Genomic DNA, 23,161 nt, shown 5'->3' with positions numbered 1-23,161 from the left:
TCTTTGAGAAATCTCAAACATGCCTTCCACAGGGACTGAACTAATTTACACTCCCACCAACAGTTTATGAGCATTCCCTATTCTGTGCAACCTCGCCAGCATCTGTTATTTTTTGACTTTTTAATAATAGCCATTCTGACTGGCGTGAGGTGGTGTCTCATTATGGTTTTGATTTGCATTTTTCTAATGGTCAGTGATGTTGAGCATATTTTCATGTTTGTTGACTGTATCTTCTTTTGAGAAGTGTCTGTCTGTTCATGTCCTTTGCCCACTTAATACCATTCTTCTGTTGTTATTCTGAAGTATTTTAGGAACAAAGAAATGAGCATGTTCCTTTATTGTATTTGTTCTGATAATAGGATTCAAAGTAATTGAAGCTTGTTTAATGCATAACCCTTTATTTTTGGTTGTGCACTACTCTGAAAAAAATGTCTCAATTCATATCTGCTTATCAAAGTTTAGTGGAATAGAAACAATAAATCAATAGAAGTACAAGAAGATATGCTTTTGACATTTATTCCATTGCTTAAGTGTTTTACTTTAGCTTAATGGGGAAGATTAAAGCCTCCAATTTTTTTTCTATTTGTTTCAGATAGAAATAAGATCTTTTTAGAGTACTATTAAATATTAAGAAGACTTCCATTAAGATTTCTCAACAAGTAGTTAATGCATTTAAAGATATTCTCAGGTACTATAGTGGGTCAAAGCATAAAATAATGTTTGCATTTTCTAGGTTATTGTTCTAAGCTTTTAGATGTTTACACAATTACTAATATTAATTTATAGGCACTTGAATTTACTTTTTTCTTTAAGAGATAACTATATTGGACTATAATCATAAGCACTGATTCATACTTTCTTATTTAGGCAAAATAAGGAATAATGAGCATTTAATCTAGTTGGCCAGTAGATTTTTTCCTAAGATTAAGTCATTTAGATTGTTTTCAAGCCAGAGAATTGGTTTTACCTATTAGGGTTCTTGCAGATTTGTTTCTAGATAATATTAGTGATAGGTAAGCGAGTAGTGTCATTTTAGATTTGGTATTGTTATTGGGAGGGTTGAGTTTAATTGTTGCACTTGAACTGAGAGCACTTGAACTGAGAACTAACAAAAACAAATGTGGCATAATGGATTATGTTGGGTTTGGTTATTTGTGAGAAAACTCAAGATAGTCCATTTCTTCCTCATGGCAAAAGATTTGGAGATAGCCTCAAGCATGGCAGCTGCACAGTGATCTGGAATCCAAGCTCCTGTCTTGTTGCTCTGTCATTTTTTAATGAGATGTAGTCTCGCTATGTTGCCCAGGCTGAGTTGAGCTCCTAGGCTCAAGTGATCCTTCTGGCCTCAGCCTCCTGAGAAGCTGGGATTATAGGTTTGCACCACTGTACCCTGTTTGTGTCATTTTTAACCTTCCACTTCTTGGTTCTTCTTGAAAGGGGGAAGGGACAAAGAGGAAAGGGAGAGAGGTTGTTTGTCATTTGTCTTTTAAAAAGATTTCTGGGAAGCTACAGTATAATTTGTTTATATGCTATTTGCCAGAATTTGGTTTATGTCTATGCCTAACTGCAAAGCAAGCTGGCAATTACAATTTTTTTTTTTTTCCTGGGCTGTCACGTACCCCTTTGAATAAAAATTGAGGAAGAAAGCAAGAACAAATATTTGGATAGCAGCGGACAGCCTATTCCATAGTAAGTAAAGCAGTATACAGAATGTTAGGAATCCTCTAATTGACTGCTACTTGCCTGCTGACCTTTATTTGGTCCTAGGCTCTATCAAGATACTGATAAAAGTTATAGACCCTATCCTTAGAAAAATGTACCTGTGTATATATATATGCATGGAATTCTGTGGTATTATTGTCTCTGGAGCCCATCCATGAACCATTGCCTAAGAGGTTGTGTGTGGATCCACTGTTAAGATTTCCTGTTATAGGCTGGGTACAGTGGCTCATGCCTGCAGTACAATCCCAGCACTTTGGGAGGCCTATATGGGAGGATCACTTGCATCCAGGAATTCGACATTAGCTTGGGCAGCGTAGTGAGACCCTCTCTCTACAAAATAATTAGCTGGCTGTGGTGGCATGTGCCTGTAGTCCCAGCTCCTTGGGAGGCTGAAGTAGGAGGATTGCTTGAGCCTGGGAGGTTGAGGCTGCAGTGAGGTTGTGATCACTCTGGGTGACAGAGTAAGACCCTGTCTCAAAAAAAAAAAAAAAAAAAGATTATCTGTGATAACGTTTCACTGTAAGACATTTATTTATTTTTACATGGCTTTTAAAAGTTTTTGTTATTCACTCACACAGTCAATAAAAGCTTGCTAGCATGCTCTGTATTTTAGTCAGTATAATAGAACTTGAAGATTCAAAGAACCATGATATTCTATTAAGTGCTTACTGTGTGCCTGGCATGGAACTGGGAACCTTAAGTACATTATTCATTTCCTACATTTTAAAAATGAGGAAATAATCTGCCTAAGATTTTATAGCTAGTGAATGATAGAGGTAGTATTTGAACTCAGGTCCTTTTAGTTATCGTGAAATAGACACTTCACCATAAGCATGAGACACACTGGGCAGAGGGTATTTTAGTGGTTCAGTTTCACTTGCCAGTCATATAGGCACTTGCCTTGCCTATATAACTAGGATCTCTTTGTGCCTCAGTTTTCTGTTAATACTCTGCAAAGGCACTTAAAATGTTTATGTGATGATGCTACTTTTCTGATTGTGTATTTTTTTATTGCAATCAGTATGGTACATGGCATATGATAAATGTCAACTGGTAATCTAATCTAAGAGTACTACAAAATGATCATATTTGAAAATGTCTTATCAGCATTCAAATTGTACATATCATTTAAAAATTCTATGGAAAGCACCTTTTGATCACCGTGTAAAGCAGAACTCACTGGTGCCGTATGTGTGTTCTTTTTTCTCACAAGCATGCTGTTATGTACGCTGACAGCATCACACATGGAATTTAGCATAAAAGCTTTTTGCTTCAAGCTGAGGTTTTTGGCCCCACTGATAATACAGATGTTCTCATAATTTCCTCTCTTCAGCCTCTTTATAAATCAAAAAGAGTAGAAAAGGGAAAATTATAGGAGTAATTACAGTATTAGATTACTATAGAAAACCATTTCACTTCTTTAAAATTCTCTTTTCAACTTTAGTTTCGAATCACCAGCTTCTTAAATGTTAACTTTCTTAAATTGACAGGCTCTAAATTATGAATGTACCATTTATTTATCAGTTGACACCTTTGTCTCTTGTTTTATCAGAAACATTTTTCTTTCTACTGAGAGTACTGCTGATTCTTATTGTAGAGATTAGATTTGACTTCAGAAGTTTGCATAGTAAGCAAAGCAACTAAGTGATAGGCCTCCTGCTGCTTTCTGATCTGTGGACATAAACTATCATAAACCAGTGTTTGATCATTCTTCCCTTAAGTGTTGATTCTTATTTAATTGTAGGGCGATTTGATGAAACTGTTATCGAAGAGAGAAGACAATGTGCTGAAGACCTGCTACAGTTCTCTGCCAATATTCCTGCTCTTTACAATAGTAAACAGCTTGAAGACTTTTTCAAGGTTTGGTAGTCTTTCTGGAATATTTTATATCTTATTAAATACTTTTGTTTTGTAATTCGTAGTAAAGTAAAATAAAAAATACCACTTCTGAATTTCGTTATTCACTATAAAAGTAGAAATTAATAGCTCTATAATAATGTTTATGGCATATTTCCTATTTTTAGTATAGAAATTTATGCTTTTTTTTTTTTTAAAGGAACTGGTTCTGCTCTGTTGGTTAGACTGCTGTTCAGTGGCCATTGACAGGTGTGATCATGGCGTACTATAGCCTTGAGTTCCTGGGCTCAAGCCTCCTATTGCCTCAGACTCCTGAGTATTTTTGATTCATGGATCTTAAAAAATTGATGCAAAGAGCTTGGAGATTATTTAACTCTCTCTGTCATAATTGAAATACATTAAAAAAAATGAAGCATCATGAAACTCCAGTACTTACCTTCACTTTTTGAAGTGTCTTTCAGTGGCAGATTACTCTTGGAATATAAGCCACTGTAACTCTATATTAAATTTGTTATTATATTGACTTGTATAAAGATATAACAAAATTATAAAACTGCACAGTTTTAGAGAGCAGGCCAGTGTGAATTATATTACTGGAGATCATTGGATATTAGTGTTTTAAGTTCCTAGACAGGTAATGTTTTCAAGTTTTTTTTTTTTTTACTATTTTTAATAATAATTTTCTAATTTATTTTGAACTGAATCGGTATATGTTGTCAGTTGATATCGTTGTATTTAATTATCACATTTTCCCTGTTGCACTGAGTTAGCCTTCTAAAAAAAAAAAATCTAAATGATTGTGCCCTAATTGTTTTTACTTCTTTAAAATCTACTCACTTGTATAAGTTAAATTTCTTAGACTATATAACCAGTGATATGTATGAAAGTGGGATATTTAATTTTTCTGATTTTAGTGGATCTACACAGATTATTTATTTATTTATTTTTTTCTGCCAGTGCTTCGTCACCCAGGAATTTATTTTTTATGATCTGTTTTATCCACTGAAGAAAGTTCTTTTGAAAGATATTGCAAATTTACAGTAATAGAGATAATGATAGTAATAGAAGAGTTTGTAGTAACAATAACATTCCTGATGATTGACCGTGTTGCTTAATTTTTCACCATTCTGCAAATTAGGCTAAGATAATAAATGTGGTTTCTGCATATGGCCCTATGCAGATCTTTAGGATAAAGGCCAAGTCAAATTGATAAGAGTATTTAGCTCTTTGCTGTTCTTTGTTATAATTGTTTCTATGTGTCAGGGAGTCTGTTTTTTATGGAAAAAGACTTTATTATTAAACAAGAATATTGCTTTATAGAAATTGTGTCTTGCAAATTACCACGTGCCATATGGCTAAAAAAAATTAGGGATTATGGAAGTCCTATTAAAGACTTTAAACAATTTAAGTAAAAGTTACCTGTTCATTGTATTTCTTCTGGATATGGGAATTCCTGATTGTAATTGTTGCTGGAAGTCACTGGGAAATGAGACTGTCATTTTCAGAGTTTGTGAAAGATTGAACAGTTTAAGAGAAGTCAAACTAATCTTGGAAAGTATCTTAGAACTATCTTTAACAGTGTGCTAGGCAGGAACAGGATACTGATTTGGGAATATCAGAACAGTGGTATTCAGTCATTTTAAATAGAGATAATCAAGCAAGAAAAAAAAAACTCATTCCATTAGCTTGAACAAAAAAAAGGTATTTATTTTTCATATGACAAGAAGTATGAATGAGGAAGGTAGTCCAGGACCGGTATAGAGCTCAGTAATGTCATCAATGACATAGGTTTCTGGGTTTAGGTGTGAAAGGTAAAAGGCCAAAAGAAACATGGCAGTTTTAAAAAGCTTTCCCAGAAACATGATCTAGAGATAGTCCTTCTTACATCTCATTGCCCAGAACTGGGTCACATGCCCATCCTTAATTTGAAGGAGTCTGGGAAGGTGACTCTTAGCTTTCTAGTTCTAATCATGGATGAAGGCTGCGGAGAAGGTTTTGGGGTAGCTAATTCACAGGGTGTGCTATGGTATCATAGATTATTTTTCTCTTTAGAGACATTGATGATGCCACATGCGAATGACCATATAGCCACTTGCTTACATTGACTTTAAAAAACCACATACATAAGAGTAGAATGAATAGTATAATGAACTTCTATGACCCATGGCCTGGTTTCAGAAATTATCAGTATATTGCCAAACTTGTTTTATCTATACCTTTCCATCCCATACTCTTCACTGGTTGGTTGTTTATTTATTAGTATTAGTACAGTTACTAATTATAATTGTACAATTCACTGATTTTCAGTAAATTTATAGAGTTTTGCACCTATCACCAACATCCAATTTTATTTTATTTTATTCTTTTTTTTTTTTTTTGAGACAGAATCTCACTCTGTTGCCCAGGCTAGAGTGCAGTGGCATGATCTCGGCTAACTGCAACCTCTTGCCTCCTGGGTTCAAGCTATTCTTCTGCCTCGGTCTCCCGAGTAGTTGGGACTACAGGTGTGTGCCACCACACCTGGCAAATTTTTGTATTTTTAGTAGAGACAGGGTTTCACAATGTTGGCCAGGCTGGTTTTGAACTCCTGACCTCAAGTGATCCGCCTGCCTCAGCCTCCCAAAGTGCTGGGATTACAGGTGTGAGCTACTGTGCCTGGCCAACATCCAATTTTAGATCATTTCCATTACTGCACCTCTGTGTCTGCTTGCTATGGTGATCCCCTTTTCCATCCCCAGCCTGGGACAACCACCTTGTTCTGTCTATAGATTTGTCTTTCCCCATCATTTCAAATACATGGAATTACACAATATATGTGGCGTTTTCTTCACAACATATGTATATAGGTTTCTTTCACTTAGCATAATGCTTTTGAGCTTCATTCATGTTATGTATCAGCATTTTGTTCTTTTATGTTGCTGAAATGTATTTCATTGTATAGATAATACCACATTTTCTTCATTCATTGGTAAATTGATGGACATGTTTGGATGTTTCTACGTTTTGGCTGTTATGACTAATGCTGCTGTGAATATTTGCATACAAATCTTTGTGTGGATATATGTTTTCATTTTTCTTGGGTGATTCCTGAGGAGAGGAATTGCTGGGTCTTATGGTAAGTTCATGTTTTTAAGAAACTGCCAAACTATTTTCCAAAAGGAAAACAGCCAATAATGTTTGAACTTACCAGTTGTTCCACAACCTCATCAACACTTGGTATTGTCTGATTTTTTAACTGTAGCCATTCTAGCAGGTGTGCAGTGGCATTTCACCATAGTATTAATTTCAGTTTCCTAATGGCTAATGATGTTGAGCATGTTTTCCTCTGCTTTTTTCACATATCTTTGGTGAAATGTCCATTAAAATCTACCCATTTTTTTGATTGGGTTGTCATTGAGTTGTAAGAGTTCTGAATATATTCTGTATAAACAGTCTTATCAGATAAGTGATTTGTAAATATATTCTCCCCAATCTGTAGCCTTTTAGTTTTCTTAATGGTGTCATTTGAAGCGCAAAAGCTTTTAGCTTTGATATGATGTATAATTTATATATACTTTTTCCTTTTTTGAGTTATGCCTGTCATACCCAGGAACTTTTCGAGTATCCCAAGATCATGAAGATTTTCGTCTGTGTTTACTTTTAGAAGTTTTAATGTTACAGGTCTATGATTCATTTTTAGTTCATTTTATATACGGTGTGAAGGAACAGTCTAAATTCATCTTCTGGTGTGTGTATATCTAATATTCTGAGCATCATTTGTTGAAAAGACTATCCTCATCGAATCACCTTGGGACTCTTGCTGAAAATAAATTGACTGTAAATATGATGGCTTATTTCTGGACTGTTGATAAGTTCTATTAATCTATATGCCTGTTCTTATCCTAGAACCATACTGTCTTGATTACTGTAGCTTTTTAAGTATTGAAGTCAGCTAGTGTAAGTTTGCCCACTTTACTTTTTCAAAATTGTTATGGCAATTTTGAGTTCTTTGAACTTCCATAAAAATTTTTAGTGGCAGCTTATCCATGTGAACAAAAAATTCTCATAGAATTTTAAAATTATTTTATTATTTTACTTTTTTTTTTTTTAAGAATTGGGGTCTCACTTTTTTCACCTAGGCTGGGATGCAATGGCACAATAATAGCTCACTTTAACCTCAAACTCTTGGGCTTAAGGGATCCTCACACCTCAGCCTCCCAAGTAACTGGGACATGCACCACCACACCCAGCTTATTTTTAAATTTTTTGTAGAGACAGGTTCTCACTGTGTTGCCCAGGCTGGTCTTGAACTCCTAGCCTTAAGTAATTCTCTTGCCTCAGCCTCCCAAAGTGCTGAGAATACAGGTGTGAGTCACCACACCTGGCCGAAGGTATTGGAAACACCTGCTAAAATCCTCCAGTTTGATGCTCTCCCAACTGAGCTATTTTGACTTGCTCCTCAGAATTCTGATTGGAATTGTATTGAATCTGTAGTTCAGTTTAGGGAAAATTGTCATTTTAACAATATTATCTTGCAATCCATGAAATGAAATGACTCTGTATTTATTTGGATATTGTGTAATTTCTTTTTGAGACAGAGTCTCGCTCTGTTGCTCAGGCTGGAGTGCAGTGGTGCCATCTCGGCTCACTGCAAGCTCCGCCTCCCAGGTTCATGCCATTCTCCTGTTTCAGCCTCCTGATTAGCTGGGACTACAGGCGCCCGCCACCACGCCTGGCTAATTTTTTTGTATTTTTGGTAGAGATGGGGTTTCACCATGTTAGCCAGGATGGTCTCAATCTCCTGACCTCGTGATCCACCTGCCTCGGCCTCCCAAAGTGCTGGGATTACAGGCATGAGCAACTGCACCCGGCCCGATATTCTGTAATTTCTTTAAGCAATGTTTTGTAATTTTCAGGGTCTGGAGCTTCTTGCCTTAAATTTATTTGTAAGCATTTTAATCTTATGATGCTGTTTTGAATGAAACTGTGTTTTTTTCCATGTAGTATTATGCTTTAATGGTTCATTCATGTTGTAGCATGCATCAGTACTTCATCCCTTTTTGTGATTGTGTAATATTCCTTTGTGTCGCTATGGATATACCACGTTTTGTTTATCTACGTGTGTGTTGGTGCATATTTGGGTTGTTCCCCTTTTGGCTATTATGAATGGTGCTGTTATGAATATTGACATACAAGTTCTTGTGCAGACGTGTATTTTTGTTTCTCTTAGGTATACCTAGGAGTGGAATTTAGGTGGGAAGTTTTTTTTTTATTAGAGATTTAGAAGGTGTGTATGTGTGTATATATATTTATGTTTTTAAGGTTCATCCAGGTTGTAGCATGTATCAGTAGTTCATTCCTTATTATGGCTAAATAATATTTCATTGAATGGATATGAATATACCATATTTTGCTTATCCATTCATTAGTTGATAGACATTCAGATTGTTTTTGCTTATGGCTGTTATGAAAAATGCTTCATTTGATCTTTTTTTATAATTTTGATTTATTTATATTTGCTATTTCATGAGTCATAGTCCTTTTAATTCTTTAATCATGTTTTCCCTTGATAATATGAACATATTTTTAATAGCTGCTTTGAAGTTTTTGCCAAGTCCAACATCTTTGTCCCCTCACAGATAGTTTCGATTGACTGGTTACCTCACATGTTTGGGTCACATACTTTCCTGTGTCTTTGTATGTCCTGTAATTTTTTTTTGTTGGAAAATCTATATTTTGGATAATGTACTATAGAACTCTAAGTTCTGATGTTTTTTTCTCCCTGAGGATTCTTGCCATTGTATGTTAGTGTGTTTAGTAACTAATACTTTTTGTTAGTGTGTTTAGTCCGTAGTAAATCTGTGGAGTCCATTTCCTGTGAAGTGTGTGACTGCTGATATCTCTGCCCAATATTTAATTCTAATTTTATTTTTAAGCCAGGCTATGTAGGGGTTAGACCTGTGTCAGCATAGCTTTGTGGTCAGCCAGTGCTCGGTCATTGCTTGTGCTTAAACACCTGTGCCATTATATGCTTTCCTTTTAATGCTGATGATTTTTTAATGTGTTTTCAAAGTCTCAGCTGTTTTAAAATTTGCCCTGGCTTTTACTTTCCTCTGAAGTCTTGAATTTCCTCTGTGCCTGTGCACTGTCTCATGGTTTGCCAGGTATTCGTGGATAGCTTGACCCCTGTCTGGTCTCTACATAGATGGGTAGTGAGCTTTATGAAGACCCCCTATGGCTGTGTTATTTTCTGGATCTCCCTGCTGTCTGGTCTTTTCCCGACTGCAGCTTCAGGTGTGCTGAGCCATCACTTTTCCTTGCCATATATTTGGCCCTGAGATTGCTACTATTATTGACAATATTTGGGGCGGATTTTTTTTTTTCTGTGCTTCAATCCAAATCCCATTAGCCTCCTCAAAAGTGAACCTGCTGGTTTTCAAGACTTGCCTTGTCCTTATATAATTACTGTGACCACTTATATAATTACTTATATAATTACTTATGCCTTTATATAATTACTGGGATGGGGGTTAGGAGGAACTGAGGCAAGAACATCACTGACGTCCATAGTTCTTACCTGTGGTTCCGTGGTTTCTCGGTAACCACTCTTTCATTTACTTTATGCTTTTAGTCAATTTCCAGAGCCCTCAATGGTGGTTTTGACAGATTTCTCCAGATTTATAATTGCCTTTTGGGGAAAGCATTTGCTGGATCTCCTCACTTAACTATACCAGAAGTCCTTCCCTGCTAGACTCTTCATTAACAAAAAAACTTTGAGATACTATATACCCCAAAATTTCTATGAAATTTTTTTACTGCATACTCAGGAACACCCAAAAGGTTATTTTTGAATTAGAAATTTAAAATTAGGATTGTGGCATGATTTTACTGCTGTATCCCTCTAGTTCCTGTATAACAGTTTTTGTTGTGTTTCATTAAATATTTGTTCTTTACTATTTATTTTTTATGTGTTTGTTAAACTAGGTAAATAAAATATTTAAGATTATGAGCTAAAACATTTTGCATTTTAAATTTTATCTTACAAGAAGATCTTATGTCAACTAATAATAAACATTTATTGAGTGCCTACATTGTTCTAAATACTTTGTGTGTATTTTTTATTTTGCATGAAATATGTAAAATAAAATAATGTCTTAGTTAGAAGACATTTTATAGGTAGGTAACTTAAATCGCACACCTAGTGGTAGAAGAGGTAGTTAATAGTTGAAAGATATTTTCTTTTAAAATTAACTTTATCTTTTAACATTCTCTAGAATACTTGAAAATCTCGATTTGGTTTGGATGTTGTTTAAAAGATGGCTTAGTCTAGAATAGATATTCTTTTTGGAGAAAAGTTCAGATATAAGCTGTAATCTGAATATTGTAATAAAGGGTAGAATAAAGTAATACAAACTGTTGCTCCTAAAGAGAATAATCATTTTTAAGGTTTTAGTTCACATAACACTCAGGGAAGTAAAATTTGGTAATTTGAGAGGGACCATTTGAAATTTCTGTTCCTTAAAAATAAGCTGACAGAGAAGGGACTTCTGATTAGGTAAAGATAGTCATTGAGTTTTTTTTGTGCTGCAGTAGAGAGGAAATGGGGGCTTGTAATTCTTTTGAGCTTTATTATTCTGTTAGTAGTGTTTGGAGGCATAGAACTGTTGGTAGAAGGTAGAGGGGAAGGTATTAGGGAGCAGAAGAGCTATTGTTTTAATTATTTAAGGATCATAAGCTCTTATATTGTGATTGGAGCATTCATAAAGCCATAGCACAGCATCATACCACCACTACTTGTCTGGTGATATCATATTCTCTAGCTGCATGTAGAGTAAGATAACTTTCTGAGACGTGAATTTGCAAACCTAAATAGGGAATTAAAATGATGGCCACGTAGAGAAATCAATTTTATATTTATTTTTTATATCTTTAAAAAATACCTCTACTAAAAGTACCTTAATTTTTTTAGTTTTACCTATATTGTATACAAGTGGTTCTCAAACTTTAAATGGCTTCTCAGATCACCTGAGGTGCTGTGTAATATGTTGTAGGGTATAATTTGATAAAATTCAATGAATTCCTGATGGGCCATCATTTATCACTAATTAAAATGACCAGTCCCCAAGGATACTGAACAATATTCTTCAGTTCATGTTTTTTTTTTCTTCTTCTGTATTTGCTTAGTGAGTACTTGGGTAGAATTAAAATAATATACTTTTATAAAAAACCACATATTATTATAAAGATAATATTCCTATTGAATTTTAAAATAATAGTCTATTTCTAGAGCAGTTTAGGTTTATAGAAAAATTGTACAGAAAGTACAGAGTTTTCTCATATATCTCTTCTTCCCCCCCAGCCGCCAGTTTCTGCCATTAAATATCTTGGGTTGGTGTAGTACATTTGTTACAGTCGATGAACCAATATTGATATACCTATTGATTTTTTTGAAAACACTTGTCATCTAGTTTAATAGATTAGTATAGTTGTTTCAGTACATCTTTACACATACTTAATTGGGATAACTATTTTTTATTTAGTATTGTTTATGCTCTTAATGCTAATGAAACACAATTGCTCTTATCTCTTTAGGGTGGAATAATTAATGATAGTTCTGAATTAATTGGTCCTGCTGAAGCTCACTCAGATTCCCTCATTGATACCTTTCCTGAGTGTAGTACGGAAGGTAAGAGATTTTAATTTTTTTGCATTTCAAAGGTTTTGATTACAGAAGACTATAAATCATATCTGCATTGCAAAAAGACAGATGTATATAGGAATTTGAGGGTATTTCACTGATTCTAAGATACTTTTTTTCTTCACATTTTACTATCACTGATGTTGGGTGCATGATATTGGGTCAGTGATATCTCATATTGAATTGGCAGCTTTTTTTTTCATAGTGGTATATAAAATAATGATTCATCCTCCAATTAATGGGATCTTAGAATTGATGAAATATGGTATAATGAGTAGTTCAGAATTTGTATTGTCTAGTGTAAGAAGGCCTTACTTGGCCAGGCATGGTAGCTCATGCCTGTAATCCCCACACTTTGGGAGGCTGAGGTGGGTGAATCACCTGAGGTCAGGAGTTTGAGACCAGCCTAGCCAACATGGTGAAACCCTGTCTCTACTAAAACAGAAAAATTAGCTGGGTGTGGTGGTGGGTGTCTGTAATCCTAGCTACTAGGGAGGCTGAGGCACAAGAATCGTTTGAACCTGGGAGGTGGAGTTTGCAGTGAGCTGAAACTGTGCCACTCCACTCCAGCCTGGACAACAAGCAAGACTTTGTCTCAAAAAAAAAAAAAAAAAAAAAAAAAAAAAAGCCTTACTCATTTCTTTAGCACATCTGACTTTTAGAGAATCAATTTCAAGACTGGCTTTAGAGATTTAGTCATTTAGCCACAAAGAATAAACCCTAAGGCAGTTTTAGTGTTTTTGATACGTTTTTAAATAAAATGAGTCTAAATCAAGTTTTAATCACTTTAATTCAAGAATGCTTTATCTCTTGTTTTATTCTTCTATTAAGGTACACTTGAATTTATACATTTCAGCCTTTGCATTTCTGTAACTAGTTTTTTTTCAGGGAAGGTTACGGAAAGAAAAAAGATTTGGGGGCAGGGGTAGGAGGGATTTTAAAAATCAAAATAGATAATTAGATTTGTTTTAGGTGGTTTAGGTTTGGTTTATTAAAGGTAAAATAATAGACTAAATAATATTTCTTATCTCTTTCGTGAGTAAGAGTTTATGGTGGAGGAGGATGCTTTATGAGGATGAGGTAGCCATCATCTCATTGTAGTGTTGTTTTTGTGAGGGTATGTACTCGTGTCGTACAGCAGCAGCCACACTAACGTAAATCAATGTAAATCTCTTGCAGTAAATTTCCATCGTGATTTGGTAAGAGCAACATGTTCTTATTTATTATGTGGGCTGATGCACTTGTTTTTTTTTTTCTTTTGGTACTACCATATTGAGAAGTGGTTAGCTTTTATTCTTTTTCATTGTACTTTCCATTGACTTAGCATCTATTTATTTAAACTTAGTGTTCTGTGTAATGCATGGGGGCCACATGCCCAGGGGTCTTCACTGAGTTCTCAATACCTTTGACTCCACCCTGATTCTGCCAGGGTCATAGAAAAACATTGTTGACAGTAATTTTACTTTATAATCTATTATGTTTTTTTTTGTGTGTGTCGGGGGCGGTGGTGGTAAAATATCTGTTCTTTGTGACCTATTTTAATCAGAGATCCTTGCGAAGGTTTGGAAAATCTAGTCCCTGCTTGGGATCCCAATGTGATTCTAATAGAACTAGTTTCCTTGGAAGGTGACTTTTCTGTATAACCTAAGCTGGCTGTTGCCTTAGTTTCCCTACTCCTGAGAAAGAGGAGTGCACATTTTCCACCCGATTCCATACTGATTCTGTGAGAACAAGCAGGAGAGTTAGAAATATTTGTAGGAGAGGCTGGGCATGGTGGCTCACGCTTGTAATCCTAGCACTTTTGGGAGGCCAAGGCAGGCAGATCACTTGAGGTCAGGAATTTGAGACCAGCCTGTCCAATATTGTGAAACCCTGTCTCTACTAAAAATACAAAAATTAGCCAGACAAGGTGGCTAGTGCCTGTAATCCCAGCTACTCGGGAGGCTGAGGCATGAGAATTGCCTGAACCATGGGGGTGGAGGTTGCAGTGAGCCAAGATCATGCCACTGCACTCCAGCCTGGGCAACAGAGTGAGACTCCATCTCAAAAAAAAAAAAAAAGTATATATATATATATATATATATATATATGGGAGTATTCAATGAGGAGTACAGTAGTCGGAAATGCAGAATGTTTCTTTTCTCTATTTTTTTGATACAAGAATCAAAGGTTCTGTGATATGGGAGTAGTTATATTCTGATATCTATAATAAGCTTCTGTTACTAGGTGGGAGTCAACCATGGTGAAAGAACGGTATCTTAGGAGCCTATTTTAGTATAAGGCAATCATGGATGCAAGCTCTGCAGAGATCTTTCTGTTCTTTGCTATAGTCTAGGCCAGAAGGGGAGAAGCATGATTATTAGGAATGAGTTTTCTTGGGATGGTATTCTAAAATACTGATGGCTGTTCAAGGTGAACAGATGGCTGTATTAATGCTAAAGGAGACACAACCTAAAGCTAGGGTGAGCATGTAGTTTATTGTCCAAACTGGGACACTTCTGAGAATTATAGACAGTGCTATTAATAATTATACCAAGACCACAAACATGACACAGGACAGCCTCAGGCAAACTGAGCTGTAAGGGTGACCCTTCCTAAAGCAGTTGTTTCAGAGTTTACCTCTGAAGTTTCAAAAAGATGTGTTTTCTTTGGAAGGATTTATCTTTTAGGAATGTGCTTTTATGAGAGAAATTGGGGCTAACATTTCTGTCAAAAACACGGAAAATGACTTATGACATCTAAAAGGAATATTGACATTTTATCCTGTCAGTGCGGTTTAGTTTTTCAACTACGTTACCATCTCTGAAACACACTGTGATCCGTGAAGAATGAAAACCATGGAACTGGAAATGCTGTTAATGGTTATGTTGTTTTTCTCCCCTCCCTTTAAAAGTTGCATGTCTGGCAAATTAATCCTGCTGAAAGATATTAGGTTGATAAATACAGATAGATCAAAGTGTCAGACAGCTTGCAAATTCATTGTTATTTGAGAGGGAAAATAGCTTTTAAATATCCTGAGATTGTTTGGCATAGTGGCAAAGTGGAGATTTACTTCATACCAAAAGGTCTGCAAACTCTGGAGACAACCAGGAAGAGGAACATCTAGTAGCAGAAGGGCAGGAAAGCCAGCAGCCAGCCAAGCCCCACAGGTATGCAGCAAAATGGAGGGTTGTTAGAGGGATGGTGGTGACAAATGCTTGTGTTTTGGATTTAGAGCTAAAATGTGAGGAAGTGATTCACCCCATGAAAACTTCTCTAAATGTACTATTTTAAGCCATGTTTTAAAGGTGGATTGTCATTTTTCATATTTGTGAATTAGCTAGCTGGTGGAGTGAGGCAGAGGGGGTAAATCTTAATATATAGTCTGCTGTTTCAGTGTTCTTTAGTTACAGTTAGAGTGACATGGCAAGTTGATCACTTTTCAGAGAACAGAGGTAGAGGTGAAGTGATCATTATTTTTGTTAATACCTTAAAATGCAGTCAACAGATCGTAATATACTTTGAAATGAAAGTTTTCTGAGGAAAACATGAAGATCTGGATGTCTGTTTATTTGTTTTGTGATAGGGTCTCACTGTGTTACCCAGGCTTAGTGCAGCCTTCATGTCCTGGGCTCAAGTGATTCTCCTTCCTCAGCCTCCTGAGTAGCTGGGACTACAGGCAGGCACAACCATGCCTGGCTAATTTTTCTTTTTAAATTTTTTGTAGAAATGGGGTCTCACTATGCTGCCCAGGCAGGTCTCGAACTCTTAGACGCGAGTGATTCTCCTGCCTTGGCCTCCCAAAGTGCTCGCATTATGGGTGTGAGCCACTGTGCCTGGCCTGTTTTTTAAAATTACAGTTACTTTGTAGTAGCATGGGATAGAAATTAAAGAAACCCCTTTAAGGTTTTGTAAAAAATAATTTGGTGATAAACTGGAAAATATATTTTGTTTAATATGAAATTGAAAATTAAGAAATTATTTAGTAGGTTTTTAAACAAAATATTGTTTTACATTTTAAAAATGAAATCCTGGTTACTCTTTATCTCCTTTGTTCAAAGAAGTTAAACTATATTTTTTCAAAGATGAAAGAAGATGTAATTGGTTGCTAACATCTTATTTCCATTATGTCTATTTCAACTTATGTCTTTTCCTTGAATTAAATTTAGCCGTGAAGTTACTAGGACATTTGTGGAAACCTGCCCAAATCGGTGCATATTAGTCGAGCTCCTTGACATATTTCTCTCACCTGTTGGCCTTTTTGAAGGGTATAGATTGCTTTACTGCCATGCTGGCCTTGATATCAGAGACTTGGATGTTGGTATAGTCTCATCTGGTAACCTGTGTCATTTCCTCTTCCTAATACATCACTTTTCAGTTTGGGGAGGGACATTTTTTCTGGTTCATGCAGCAAATGAGAGAAAATAATTAGGTAATTGCAACCACAAAGAAAAATGGAATGATCAGCTTATTGTATGTAGCAGATCTTAAGAATGAATATGCTTAAATGTCTTCTGGAATAACAAAATCTACCCCCACGTTTTTTTGGCTGGAAATTGTGAATTAAGAACTCCTCAAGTGCTTATTGTAACAATTGTAGAGACACGAAAGGATCTATTAAACTGTCTTGAATTAACTATTTTAAAGTAAATGAAATGTACATTTTGAGGACAGACCTATTGCTCGTCTTTGTAACGGATCCCTTAAATGACATTAAGCTCAAGATTTGTATGTTTATTTGATGGCAGGTGGGGGTAGATTTTGTTGTTCCAGGAGACATTTAAGAATATTAGTTCTTAAGATCTGCTACATACAATAAGCTGATCACTCAGTTTGTCTTTGTGGTTACAATCACCTAATAATTCTTTACGGTGTGTAGACAGACATGAAGATTGTGATTAAACTGTGTTAAATTGAATGGTGTTGATTATATTTAAAGCACTGGTTGGTCTAATTGGAAAGGTGTATAGTTATTTAAGTTTGAAAAAAATCTTCTGTATCGAAATACCATTTATTTTGTCTTATTATTTGTGTTATTTTCATTTAATAGATTTAAACTTGACACTTTGAGGCAAGATCATTTAAAATAGGAATATTTGTCACGTGATTGGTTACTTAATAACCTAAATCTATTTTCAAGACAAACTTAAAGTCTATTTACTACATAGTATAGTGTGAGATGACAAAATACAAAAAGTATTAAATATTAATTTAAATGTAAATTTATAGAAAGTGCAAGTAATTTAAAGTAAAATTAAGTGCAAATGTCCACTAGGTGGCACCATGAGAACTCTGAATCTTGTTACTGGTATTTTTCTAGGCCCTTTGGTGTTATGTATGTTAGAATATCTCTTGCATACTCAGCTTGAAGAGATTCTTTTTTCTGTTATGTGCTTATTTACCCAACTTATTTTTATTCCCTGCCCCCAAATGAATTTTCCTTGGTAGTGGAGCTTGACAAAAAAGAACAGGTCATTTTTTTTCCCCAAGATAACCACAAATGAGAATGTACCAGTGTGTGTAAATGATACACATGACACTGATGATAAATATTGACTTTTACAAATTCTAGGGCTATTGAGGATAATATTGGATATTAGGAGTTTAGGGGTTGGGTGGGACAAATAACAGAAAATTCATGGTATGCCATGGGAATCATTAGAAATGATATACTTAAATGTCTTATTTCACAATTACAGAGTTTGAATTTCAGAGAAGTTTAGCCATGTGCCTGAGATACTCCAGGTATTTGATAGCACTCACAGAACTATATTTTGAAATGAAGAGATTTCATTTTATGGAGGGGAGGCGGGGAGAAGACATATTTGGTATGGAAAACTCAGTATGAGCTACTTGCATACTGGTAATGGGCTTGATGTCCTGGAGGCTAGAGAAAGTTATGGAGAGTAGCAGAGTATAAAGTTCATTTGGCAAAAAATGAAGCCAAGTGATGGATCTTTATTATGATAAGATAGCAGTATTAGGGTTGTAATTAAGATTGCTGTGTTGTTTTCTAGGCTTATTTTGTTGTTTTACCAAATCTGTACAAGGTATTCTGATGCTCTTTCGTACGTTTTCAAGGATGAAGCATAATAGACATGAGCCAAGAACGTTATAAAAATGTGAAACTTCAAAGGAAAGGTTCTTTTTTGTAACAATAGCTATTACTAAATGATGAATAGGGAATCACATACAGGAATCTTAACTAGCATTAAGCTTTAGATTTAGGTATTCACTTAAAATCATATTTATAAGAGCTTGTTTCTTAATGGAAACTGATATGTATGTCTTCTACCTTAGGGTAACCTTTGTTCTGCTGGCTAGATAACTTGCTTTGTGCATGGAGCATGAGTCATTGCTACTAGGAAAAATAGAAATTCCTTTTTGTTGACTATGGCAATATTTGAACCTCAGGGCTCAGTGAAAGCTATCAGCTAATAATAATGAGGCCATGTATTTTATATATAGTCACCCATGAGAGACCACCTGTTGTTCTAAAGGAAACTGATCTCTTTTTACAGATGGTCTTCAAATACAGATTTCTGATAGTTTATAGTATAAAGATTTATTCTATGGCAACTCAACCTGTTCCCCTGGGGCCTGTCTTTCAGAGATGATGTCCTAGACAGATTTCACTATACTGCCCTACTCTGAGCAGTTCAAAGCACAGAGGTAAGGGTAGGTAGGTGAACTGGGATGCTAAATAAACGCCTATGTCTGTAGCTGCTTTTTAACAAGTCACCTGGGGCCCTCTAATAGCCCTGAGACTTGAATTTCTGTGATATGAACCTGGAGGCAGAACGCTTTCATAGAACCTTTGACTTTTTCCCCTTGTATCACTTCCAAAAAAAGCTTAGGTTTTTGCCTTGATGGTGTTGGTGAAGGATGCACCTTTTACTCTTGCGATGGCCCAGAGGGCCTCTTTAAGTATGGGGTTGACTTCAGGTTGGTTTAACTTTTGACAAATAGTCTCTGTATTATGTCAAATGTCAGTGGTTGCCCTGCCTTATCCACAATGTCCTTACCTAGACTGAGAAGCTGTCACTTGCTTGTTGCTCCCTGTATCTTTCTTGTTAACTTTCTGGGCTTTAGGGAGCTAGTTTGCGTTTCGTATGATATTTATATATAGTTTTGTATGAAATAAGTTGAATCGTAGTGTGATTTCTAGGAGTTGAACAAGCACCGTATTAAGCAGATGTGTTAAGTATATAATATAAATAAACTAGGCATTGAATATTTATATATAATATGTTTATAAATAAGATTCATTGCTGTGGTGGTGAAAGGAGTTTTTAAATGTTATCTTCCTCGAGCTGGCCGGAGAATACGTCATTGAGAAGAAGGGAATTTAGAAACTGCTTAAATATGGAAGAGAAAGATATCAGTGAGTACTAGAAGGTGGTTGGTTGCATTGTGTGGTTGAGGAGATATGGTAGGGTTAGGCTTTTCAGGCGTGGTAAGGTGCAACTTCAAGAGGAGAATTAAAGGAATAAGGTGGGCAAGGAAGAGGTGTCAGGGGTTTGCCTGCTTTAAACAGATCTGTCTTTGTACTCATGTCTAACTCCTTTTTTAAGTTTGGAATTCTTGGCGCTAGCTGCTGGTTGATCCATAGAGGTTTATATTTCACAAATGATGCCTGTATAACTTTCTTTTACTCAAATAAATTCCCAATATTGGCCCTTGATGCATCTCTTTTGATATCTTTCAGATACTGAGCTTAAGGGCTTACCATACACAAAGTATATTATTAAATTCTATATTATAGAATTACCTATAATCTTACCATACACAGAAAATCACTGTTAATAGTTAGTGTATGTTTCTAGCCTTTTTTCTGTGTGTGTTTGTTTTTAAAGTAGAATTATAGTATACATACTCATTTGTAGTTTGTTGTTTTTGCGTAATATATCATAAGACACTTTAGCATTAAATGTTCTATAAAATGATTTTAATAGCTGTATAATATTTTATCATAAGGAGATATAATCTATTGTTAGGAATTTGTTATTGCCACATTTTTACTAATTTTTGTGATGGACAGATGGACATTCTTGTATGTAGATCTTTTTTGTACACCTCTGATAGGTTTTGGTATAAATTGCTGAATTTCTGGGTGAAAGATAGAAGCAATTTTGCGCTTTTGATACGCATTGGCAAATTGTCCTCTAAAAAGGTTAAAGTAGATGTCTTTTTATTTCTCTTTGCTTCTTCTGGTTTGGCTATATAAATTTCTCTTTTTTATCTGCTGGGTTGTGTGTGTGTGTCTGTGTGTGTGTGTTTGCTTGCTTTTAAAGATGCTGAATTAAGAAATTATTCAGAATTTGAAAAGGAACACTTTGTATAGAATGTTTATTTACTTAATCTTACTATCTTTCTCTCTAGGTATTTTAATGGTCTTACTTTTTTGATCTAATCTCATTTAATCATGATTCTCATTGCTAATAAAATATGATTTGAAAGGTAAGAGGAAATATGACTATGGTACCAGTTTTTTGTGGTCAAAAGCCAAGAAACAGAGTATACATAACTTTGCCCTCTTGCCCTTTGGTGTTATTGTTATTGTTAAAAGGAAAAATGGGGCAAAACATGAAACAGAACAATGTGATAGATGGTGTGAAGGTTATAGTGACAAGATACCAGAGAACAGACAAAAGAGATCTCTAATACAGCATTTCCTTTCTTTTGTGATTAGCTATATAAACCAGAACTTTTTTCAACCTTATCTATTTATCAGTTTCAATGGGCTAGATTATATATTGGCATCATTTAAGGACATAAATTTACATCGAAATACATAAAATATTTTTAAATGACTTAAGAAAAATCTCATAAAATTTACATATATTTCTTAGGATAGTAGATAAATAACTGTAGATTGCTATTAAAGATTCTTATTATGAAGTACTGTTACTGTCTGTATGGCTGAAATGTCAGAGAACTGAAAAGATTTTCACTAGGCTCAGTGAATCTCATTTGAGATTGTCAGTTTAATGAAATCTGTTGCTTTTTGGGAATAGAATTTGTTCTTTTTGGGCATTCTAAGGACTTGAAAAAAAGTTGAAAATGAGGATATATATTGACAGGGTGCCAAAGCAGCATCTAAAGCTGATTAGAAATTTGAGCTTAGTGGCCAGTAACATGTTTTTACCCTAACTTACTTTATTTGATATGAAGCAGGCAATTTGAATTTAAAATAGGGGTTGGCAAAACTATGTTCTATGGGCTGAATCTGGCCTGCCACCTGTTTTTGTATGGCCTGAAAACTAAGAATGGTTTTTGCATTTTTAAATAGTTAAAAAAATTAAAAGAAGATGATTTTGTGGTTTTGTGATGGGAAAATTATAAGGAATTCACACTTCAATGTCTGTAAATAAAGTTTTACTGGAATACAGCCATGCTTATTCATTTATATATTGTCTGTGGCTGCTTTTGCACTACAACGGCAGTGTTGAGTGGTGACAGAGACCACATATGGCCTGCAAAGCCTAAAATATTTACTTTCTGGCCCTTTATAGAAAAAGCTTGCTGATCCCTGATCTATAACTGTATAGTCTAATCCACTTTTAATTTTGATTTAGTATATAATCCTGAAGAAATCATTTTCTTTTTAATTTTTTTTTTTCTGAGAAACTTGGCAGATAATGTTCAGTGGTGAATGCAGATCTCATATTTATTTCCAAACTAGTTTTTATATAACTCTGTTGTCAGTCTTATTTAATGGTATAGATCACTGGCTCTCAAATGTAATCTTCAGATCTCTGGGTATTTCTGAGATATTTTCAGGGAGTTCATAAAGCAAAACTGTTTTGATAATAATGCCAGGACATTCTTTGTCTTTTCATCATGTTGACATTTGCCCTGATGATGCAAAAGCCGTGGTAGGTGAAACTGCTGTGCTTGGGCATGAATCAAGGCAGTGTCACCAAACTGTAACAGTACTCATTGCACATACTTATAAAACCAATGCTAATTTTTCCTAAGTAGTAGAAACTGTTACATTTTATTAAATCTCAACCCTTGTCACTTGTCTCTTTAATATGCTGTGTGAAAAAATGAGAATTATACATAAAGCACTCTGCATACTGAACTACCATGGTCGTCTTGAGGAAAAGCACTTATGCAGTTGTTTGAGCCATTAGCTGAACTAGCTGCTTTTTTCATGGGACACCATTTTGCTTGAAAGAACAATTGACAAACTGTCATTATTCAGACTTGTGTATTTGGCACTTTTTTTCTTGTAAGGGAGCGAAGTAAGCTGACACTTTAAGGAAAACAACTGATATTATTTGTTGCCAATCATAAAATTGGAGTTTTCAATTGAAAATTAGGATTTTCAGATAACCTCTGTCTGCCACTTTGGGTTTGACAGTTTCCCAATACTTAAATAATTTTCTGATGAGATTGGTAGATAAGGAAATGTTAACATATGATTTTTTGGGATAATGAAATGTGCTGTCAACATTTCGAAGATCTTTATAACTAAGAGAACCAGTATTTTCAGGATGACCAATGTGTGATGTTATAAATTCATGCACAGATAAAAGATCCATTCAGTGTGCAAGACAGACCAATGGATTTGAATGTAACAGAAACAGAAATTTCATTCATAGGATTTTATATTCCACATTACAACTAAGCTTTAAAAAACTATCACTTGTTGAGTTTTGGTGTAGTATCAAAGAACAATATTCATAATTATCTGAAAAGGCTAATACTTGTTTCTTTTTCAGTTACATTATCTATGTGGCATTTCCTTCATATCTTTCATCCAAAACAACATATGATGACAGATTGTGAGCAGAATCAGATATGAGAGTCTAGCTATCTTCTGTTAATCCAGACATTAACAAAAATGTAAAACAATGTAAAACAGTGCAAAAATGTAAAACAATGTCACTTCTTTCACTAACTTTTTTTGTTTTGGAA

General features: G+C 35.0%; 1 protein-coding gene across 17 annotated transcripts in view; it reads left to right on the top strand.

The window, feature by feature from the left end:
* Positions 1-23,161, top strand: part of RPS6KC1 (ribosomal protein S6 kinase C1) — a 328,215-nt gene that overhangs the window by 50,367 nt on the left and 254,687 nt on the right. For all 17 annotated transcript variants that reach the window (XR_008509987.2, XM_054520581.2, XM_054520569.2 and 14 more), the window contains 2 exons: positions 3,467-3,582; positions 12,151-12,244. Coding sequence is in view for 14 of the 17 variants with exons in the window: in XM_054520581.2 (XP_054376556.1) it covers positions 3,467-3,582; positions 12,151-12,244 (210 nt within the window). In the remaining 3 variants the exon portion in view is untranslated. The remainder of the gene's footprint in view (positions 1-3,466; positions 3,583-12,150; positions 12,245-23,161) is intronic.

The sequence above is a fragment of the Pongo abelii genome, chromosome 1, assembly GCF_028885655.2.
Source record: "Pongo abelii isolate AG06213 chromosome 1, NHGRI_mPonAbe1-v2.0_pri, whole genome shotgun sequence".
In the NCBI taxonomy this organism is placed as follows: domain Eukaryota; kingdom Metazoa; phylum Chordata; class Mammalia; order Primates; family Hominidae; genus Pongo; species Pongo abelii.
The sequence above is the reverse complement of the archived record's forward strand: the minus strand, read 5'-3'. Positions and strand labels throughout refer to the sequence as shown.